The sequence below is a fragment of the Nicotiana tabacum genome, chromosome 23 (genome assembly GCF_000715075.1).
Source record: "Nicotiana tabacum cultivar K326 chromosome 23, ASM71507v2, whole genome shotgun sequence".
Classification (NCBI taxonomy): domain Eukaryota; kingdom Viridiplantae; phylum Streptophyta; class Magnoliopsida; order Solanales; family Solanaceae; genus Nicotiana; species Nicotiana tabacum.
This window is the reverse complement of record NC_134102.1, coordinates 97739906-97748198: the sequence shown is the minus strand read 5'-3', so window position 1 is coordinate 97748198 and position 8293 is coordinate 97739906. Positions and strand designations below refer to the sequence as shown.

The window sequence follows — 8293 nt, the reverse complement described above, 5'->3', positions numbered from 1 at the left end:
CTTTTTTTTTTCTCTATGTGAGTTGATACTTGCTGGTTTTGGACAACGATTTTGTCAATAGTCATGTGAGCTTAGAACGTTTTTATTTTTATATTTGTGAGTATTTTAATTAAGAATATTACAATTTATGGCTTTATGCACTATTTAATATTGAAATCGAACAAACCAAAGTTATTGTACCGAGTAAATCGAAATCGAAAGGAAAAAAATCGAATCATACCAAATATAATTAGGTACTATTGGCATAGTATTTTAAAAAACTAAATACAAAAAATATCGAATCAAAATATGTAAATATCGTACCGTATCGACGACGACGAATAGAAGAGAAGAATAGAGATGAGAAGAGAGAAACCTTTGAATTTGGTAAAGAATTTGTCCAGACTCTTGGTCTTGGCCTCCCAGTCAGCCAAAACTAAGATAAAGCTAACCATAGTTAACTTAACTCACCAAGGTTAGGTCAATCACACTAAAGAGCCATTGAACCGGTTAGCGAGAAAGGTCCATGATTAAAATATTGAAATTAAAATTATTAAACTGACGTCTCATAAAGATTCCGTCGATCAACTTAACGCCGTCGAGGAAAATGCAGCGTATAAGTGGGGCACAGTAACGCCGTAACGGAACGAATTGACGGTTCAAACGAGGAGATCTCTACACCGTTCGATAAACATATCGACGGCCAGAGATTAAACGGCGTGTTGAAGTTGAAACGGGGGTTGTATAAAAATATGGGTTCAAAGGCCAGAGAGGCTATTTTTGTTGTATCACAGAGTGGGAGAGAGAAGAAGATAGTGAGCACTTTTTTTCTCTCTGTATTTTTTCTCTAATAATTTTCTTTCAAATTTCTCCGGAAAATTTCCTCCAAATTATGGTGAGTGAAAATGTCTTGAATTGTTAATTGCGTGAAGATCTAAAATTCTGTAATTCAATCTTTTCTTCGAAATAAACCGCAGACGAGATGAACAACTTTGTAAATTCGAATGTGTAGTTTATTGTCTATGAGTTTAATCTGGAAAATTTATATATATCGGTACTTGTTTTTGATCTGTAGATACATTCTGAAGAGGCTTGAGGTTTTCTTCTGAAGGAATTTTGAGTTTTGAATGCTTCAGCTAATTGTGAAGATTTGGTGTCGCGGGATTATGTTTCTCTAAGGTCTGTAATTTGAACTGTTACTCGATTTTCATTGGGTTTTCTCTGGTAAAAAGTTTGGTAATTGACATGAAATTTTGCTTTTTCGTAATTTTTGTTGGGCAGGCGCTGCATTCGGAGAGATTCTGTTGTGATGTTGGAAGAAATCTGAAGTATAGAGATCATTTTGAAGGATTTTAAGATCGGAATTGAACTCGAAATCTGATGAATGAAACGCTGAAATGTCGTCATTTTTACTGAAGAATCTCTAATTTTTCGACTGATAAATTGAGTTTAAAAACTATTAAAATCGAGGTTCTTCTCAAATCAGTTCATCTGGTAGCGGACCCGATTCAATTCGCCATTGACGAAGCTCACAGACGAAGAAAGAAAAGATTTCCTCAGCCAATCGATGGTTTTATGAGGCAAAATCAAAACTGATAAGGCATGCATATCAGTTTTCGGTGAAAATCGGTTTCAGTTAAAGAGTTTGATTTTGCGTTTTTGAATGACAAAAGCTTACGTTTTGTTCTTCTTGTAGCAGACTGTTGACAGATCCTGATTGCCATAGAATCTTGTTTGAGACGCTCTTCCGAGTGCCGATAGCTCCATACGAGCTTCAATTTCCATTTTTGGAGTCTAAAAAGAGGGACAAACCATTTTATACAAAGGTAAAGATTTCGGCTAATGCGATGTTGTTCTTGCTGGCTAGCCCTCTTTCCCTTCGATTGTGCCATTTTCATGAGGTTGTGAGCTACCTCTGTCGGTTTCTGTTGATTTTCATCTCCAAAACTTCAGCTTTTTTCACCAGTCCTATAAAAAAATTCCAGTAAACTCTGTTTTCTCTAATCTCAGTGGGGTTCTGTTTCCATTTTTTCTGGGAATAATCCTTTCCTCTGATTCTGAAAATTGTCAAGAATTTTTTGTAACTAAGGGTGAAATGTTGATTATCATATGTTCTTTTTTTTTTTGGTTTCATTGCAACTCAGAGGATTTTCTTCTCCATGTCTGGAATGTCGAAGAACTTTTTAGAGTATTTGCTGAAATGTTGTTTTCTCCGAACATCTTTTTGTTTCTTCAAACAGGGAGTTTTGCTTTCACTTTGTTTGGCCTTCATATATTTTGATATGAAAAAGCATCCATTTTCCTTCCTTCAGATGCTCAGTGATAGAAAATCTCCAATTTTCCTTGAGATTTTCTCAGCTATCACACAGATAGTGCAGTTTTCACGTATCTTATTTTTGTTTTGTACGATTTAACCAGAGCTGTATCGGATTTCATAAATTTTATCTTTCTGCATTTGCACAATTTTTTCCTAAATTTAGATAGGATAACTTTCAATTTTCTGATCACGAATTTATTTTCTGCCAATTTCCAAAAAAAAAAAAAAACTTTTCTTCTTTTTGTTGCTATAATTAGTGGTAAGTTAACTGCGGTTAATAGTAATGGAAAAAGTTTAACCTGAGTTAATTAATTTTTGTGTTTGATTGGATATTACAGGTGCGCGTGGTGTATATAAAAACCAGAGATGGAGAAAAATTCGAGAGACGGATCACTACTGAGATCAGCTCAGAACCATCAGAAAGAGACGAAGTCAGCTGCTGCTACGACGTCGTCTGATTTCGTGTTACAGTGGGGGAACCGGAAAAGACTTCGGTGCATGAAGGTACAGAATAAGAATATTAGTCATAAAAGTAATAATAATGACTCGGCCGATTCAGTGGCGGTTCAGAGAACTCCGGTTCGAGTTGATCGACGGGTTGTGAGATCTGATCTAAACAAGGACTCCGGCAATCAACCCGCTACCACCAACACTGCCAATAGTAACGGTTATTTGAATCTCCGGCAGCGTGGAGCGTCCCCTTCTCATCGGAATCTCAGGTAAATTTTTTTCTCCTTTTTTCCTTCTGAAAATGCTTGTTTAGCGCGTGATTGTACACGCTCCGGCGTGCTGTGAGGTCAGTAACGGCAGATTAATGGATCGTAATATAATGTGTAGTGCTCTTTCTCTCTTCATTTTCTAGTATATCTAAATTTTGTATTTTTAAAAAAAAAAAATTGGAACCTTATTAATTACTCCCTCCCTCAGTTTGGGTGGGCACGGAATTTACAAAAAAAAAATACTAAAGATTGTTAAAATTTGTGATGGTGTATTACAAATTAGACTATAACATTTGAAGTTTGAATTTAAATTATTTCTAAATATAATATTTTCTTGTTCTTTTTATGACAGACTATAAAAAGAAAGGAAATCGAATAATAGAGAGTATTTATTTATATATAAAAGAGAAGATTATAGTAGTACAATTTTCAGAAATATATACTTTATATGTAAAACGCATATCAAATATTTTGTCATAAGTTTGGAAAAAGCTTACAGTACCGAAAAGCATAAAATCTTAGTCAATTTAAACAAATATGAAGCACACTTTTCATTATGTGAAAAAGTTAAAATCACAAAACCAAAAAAAAAAAAAAAAAAAAAGTGGACATGAACAGGGTATTGACAACATAGGGGTTCATAAAATATTAAGTTGTTGTAAGTTGGTATAGCCTTAGTGGGCGTTTGCACATAAGAATTGTAAAATTTCAAAAAATAATAAATTTTTTCTTCAAATGAAAATGATATTTGAAAATTAGAATTATATTTGGACATGAATATCATTTTGGGCTGTTTTGAATTTTTGTAAAGGATCTGAATTGAAAATTTTGAAAATTAACTTTTTGAAATTTTTTAAATTTTCAAAAAAAATTGAAATTCATCTAAAATTGAAAATATTATGACCAAATATTGATTTCGAGAAAAAATAAAAAAATTGTATGGCCAAACGGTCTCTTAGTTTAACGTTTTTTATCACCACTACATGTGAGCTGGTTTTATTGTACGGCTTGAAGGGTAGGTTATTATTATTGTTATAAAGAAATTCTATTCTCACGTTGAGAGGTGAAGAAAAGAAAAAGGAGGCAGTATAAATTTTAGTGCGGAAAACATACAGTGATACAACTAGACTCGTGAGCCTGGGTAATAATGGGTGAGCTTTTCTTCGCTGGAAATTAATTGTGAGTGCTCACGTTTTGTAAGCTTAATAATATATAATACAACAACCCGTTTTGTAAGCTTGATAGTACCAGTTTTCAGAGTTGCTCTAAAAAGAGGAAGGGTTTTGAATGAAATGATTGAAACGCAAGTGCTAATGTCATTGATTCATCACGATAGCTTGAATGAGGTGGATTACTACATTAAATATGGTCTTTAATATATATTATTTGGCAGATAAACTGTATTTGAAGTTAAGCTCCTGTGTTACCTCTCTCTATTTGGATCTTTTTTTTTTCTTTGGTCAAATAATTGGTTCTGTTTGGGTTGAATAATCAAATCAATTGACCTTGACATTGTCTCTCTTTGTGTTTCTAGCTCTTGTTTTGATGGGCGTTGATCATATAAGATTGGATTCTTTAAAATGTCTGAATTCTCTCGGCTATAACTCTCCTCCAGATTAGATATAGTGAATGCCAAAAAAAAATAAAAAAATGGAGGTGATTTGCTCTTATCCGCTTAAGTTTTTGGGGACATAATTACTCTTTCTTGTCATGTCATAGGATATATTTAAAAATATAGTATAGGTTATGCACCAAGGTATAGTTTCAACGTTTCCACAATATAGGTGAAGAATGAACTAAGTAAAAGAAAATATATTTTAAAAATTAATTGATTTTATATGTTGAGATATTGGATGGGCAAATGGTGGATTGATTGTAGAACATGTGAAGCTGAAGAAATTCCTACTTTTAAATCGTCATACTCAAGAAGGGGCTTAGGTATGTGGGTCCACCTTTTCTTCACAATTGATACCATCCCACAGCCATTACTATTCCAATCTTGTAATCAAGACACGTAACCTTCTCTACAATTCCAATCGAACGGCTCCTACGTTGCCATTACACCCTACTTTTTCCTCTTTCACTTATTTTTTTCTTCCAATCTGGGACTAATAATCCACTACTATACCCATTATTCATATTCTCTCTCTTTGGATTCACTTTCACAGGTCCATCTTCTTTCTCTCCTTTATAGTTCCCATCTACCTTCCCAAAACACCCATTTTGACGAATCTCAGATCTAGACCAACGCTAAGGTTATTTTGGTAATTAAACTTATTTGCTAAAGTTTTTATTATTTTAACAATTCAAAAAAAAAGGTAAAGTACTTTTTGTTTTTTTATTGTTATATGACGAATTGGGTTTTTGTTATTCTCAGGAATTCAGAGAGTACAATTGCGATGAGAGAAAGGAGCATCGGGTTAAGAGGGATGGCTTCTCCAGACAAAGTGGGTGCGCACGATAAGCGAGGTAGTGCGCACGTTAACCACCACCACCACCACCAAAACAGTAAGACAAACAATAATGATGATGTTAGTAACAACCACAACCACCACCACCACGGTGCAGGGGGTGGGTCTGCATCGTCGGAAACAGCGCACGATAGCAAGAAAGGCGGAGGAGGTGGGTCCTCATCGGGGAGCGACGCGATTCCGATGGTATGGCCACCGAAGTTTGTGATCGGCTTAACAAACAAGGAGAAAGAGGAGGATTTCATGGCCATCAAAGGGTCTAAGCTACCTCAACGACCCAAGAAAAGAGCCAAATTCATTCAACGCACCCTCAATGTAAGCTTTTGCTTTTCCCCTTTCTTCTCCGTTACTCCATTATTTATTTTTATTCGTTCCTAACTTTTTCCCCCTAACTTTACTAAATAAAACTTTGGTAATAGGGTCATGATAGTAACATTTTGAGTTAATGATATGTTTTGAGCTCTATCTGAACCAATACAAATTAAAATATTTTTGAGAAAAAGAAACTTCTATTCTAAGTTATTATTCCATTAAACAAAATTTGGGGTTTGCTGTTAATTAAATTTTTGTACTAAATCAGATTTATATTGAATAGGTCTCTCGAAATAATCAAATGGACTGTACGTTTTTAAAAAAAAAGACTGTACGATTGTGGTATCTTAATTATTGTTTTTTAAAAAAAGGAATTGTATTTTGGATAGTGGTATTTGGTGGGGCTACGATATTTATGGATGCGTAGCTTTGGCTTCTTCCTCATGGGGACATAAATAGCTAAGATAAAAAAGTATAAACAGAGCTATAAGGACGGCAAGTGGGGGTTTTCGGGGGACACGTGTTAGCTTTTAGGCACGGATTCTTCTGCGTATACTGGGGCACCACTAAAATTTTGGAGAATGTTTGGTAAAACTTTGAATAACATTATTTTTTAAAATTTGTATTAGTTAAAAAAATTACTAGTTTAATTTAAAACTGACTCGGAAGAGGACAAAAACTTGGAGCAACTCTAGACATATTATCTTAAATGATTTGAATAGTATTAATAACATATTATAATGCCTATAAGTTTTAATTTTAAGCTCTTACGGATCCAGGAGTAGTTTCCTTCCCTTCCCATGTTAATAGTAAGCGTAATTACGTATAATTTGTTTGAAAAGCTATGGAATATTATTTAATTAATCAACTAATAAGCTTCGTATTCCAATTATTATGTAGCTGATAAGTCCAGGGGCATGGCTTTGTGATTTGTCCTTGGAGCGATATGAAGTTAGAGAGAAGAAAGTAACCAAGAAGGTATCATTTATGAAATTAATTTCCATTTCCATTTCTATTTCAATTTTGGGGGTTAGGATAATAGAATATTTCGTCGTAATTTTGCAGAGACCAAGAGGGCTAAAAGCTATGGGAAACATGGAATCTGACTCGGAGTAGACTTTCTTCTGTTTGGAAATGTTTCATTGAGTTAAAAAAGGAAAAGGCAAAAACGAAAAAAGAAAAAAACCACGTGAATGAAAATATGAGCTCTTGGTATTCCTCAAGATCAATGTACTTCTTCATGGTTTTTCGCCTTGGCATCAATTATAAGAAGAAAAATGTTTAGCCATATATAATTTTCGCTCTATTTTAATTTGTTTCCCTACAAGTTTTCCTTCCGACAAATATAAAAGATAAAGATAGGAAATAAATAAAATCATGACCTAAAGCTTCTTTTTCCTTGTTTCTTCAATCTTTCCGAACCAAGAAAACAATGTAAGAAACTGAAAATTGCAAAAAAGTAACGGAAAAGTTTAAATTTGGAGATTGAAAATATGTCAATTTTAAAGAATTTAAGCTAATAATTTTAAAAAATAAATAAATTACCTTTTACTTCGAACGAAAAGGAAGAATAGTTGGATTATATTGGTCAAGTTGGATTCTGTTATTTGTACCATTTGTCTATTTTTCAAGTCTATTTTCCAATTCGTCTCCCATTAGATTATGACTCTGTTACTTGTTCCATTTTAATCTAATCATTTTAACTAAAGCAAACTTTGAAAGTATTGAGAATGATTCATTTATTGATTAATGATCTCTCCAAATTTTAATTCAACTCATCCTTTAACGTATTTTCACTTAGAACGAATTTTCAAAAAGGATACTAAAGATCTTCGTATCCATGGGCAAAATCGAAGGAAACTAAACGCCAAAGGACAAATTAAGGAACAACTTTGCCTGCCCTTTATTTTGGCGTATTTATTAAAGATTTGATACATTAATTATTTATGTAATATATGGGCGTTACGCAATCTCACGCTGGCCCTTTAACATTTTGGTCTTTTATAAACGTCACTAAAATGAAAGTCTTTTGCCTTTTTTTTTTTTGGATGTTAAAAAACATTGAAAGTCGTATATTCTTGCGGTAAAATAAAGTAAGAAAAACAAGGATCATTCTCTTACATGCGTTTGTTTGATAACAGAAGATGTTTCAGAACAGGTTTGTAGCATTTCCCTTCTATATAAAAAATCCCTACGGAAGTGAAATAGCCAGCAGGCAGCATAGACTTGCATCCAACTTCAAAATGCTCACCAAGAAATAACTTGGAAACGAAATTACTACTTATGTGAACATATTTTCCTTTTTGGTCCGTTCCAAAAATAATGACCCTTTTTTAAAATTGAAAACAATTTAGCTTAAATTTCCAATTCTACCCTTAATGAGAAGCTTTTATAATCAACAAATACTTTGGACCCCTTTCTGACATGTTTAGGACTACAAATTCCAAAAGTCTTCATTTTTTTTAAACTACGTGCTCAGTCAAACAGGTTCACAA

General features: G+C 33.5%; 1 protein-coding gene across 1 annotated transcript; it reads left to right on the top strand.

The window, feature by feature from the left end:
- Nucleotides 1-756: 756 nt before the first annotated feature.
- Nucleotides 757-7090, top strand: LOC107825757 (uncharacterized). Its single transcript, XM_016652669.2, has 8 exons — nt 757-874; nt 1055-1158; nt 1261-1579; nt 1679-1805; nt 2635-3015; nt 5393-5801; nt 6699-6776; nt 6864-7090. Exons 5-8 carry the CDS (start codon nt 2663-2665, stop codon nt 6912-6914), a joined length of 891 nt encoding a protein of 296 aa, XP_016508155.1. The 5' UTR covers nt 757-874; nt 1055-1158; nt 1261-1579; nt 1679-1805; nt 2635-2662; the 3' UTR covers nt 6915-7090.
- The last annotated feature ends 1203 nt before the right edge of the window (nt 7091-8293 follow it).

Coding starts and splice junctions, on each gene's coding strand:
- LOC107825757 (XM_016652669.2), top strand. CDS start 2,663: ATGGAGAAAAATTCGAGAGACGGATCACTACTGAGATCAGCTCAGAAC. Junction 5,802..6,698: donor TCATTCAACGCACCCTCAAT/GTAAGCTTTTGC, acceptor ATTATTATGTAG/CTGATAAGTCCAGGGGCATG. Junction 6,777..6,863: donor AGAAGAAAGTAACCAAGAAG/GTATCATTTATG, acceptor GTAATTTTGCAG/AGACCAAGAGGGCTAAAAGC.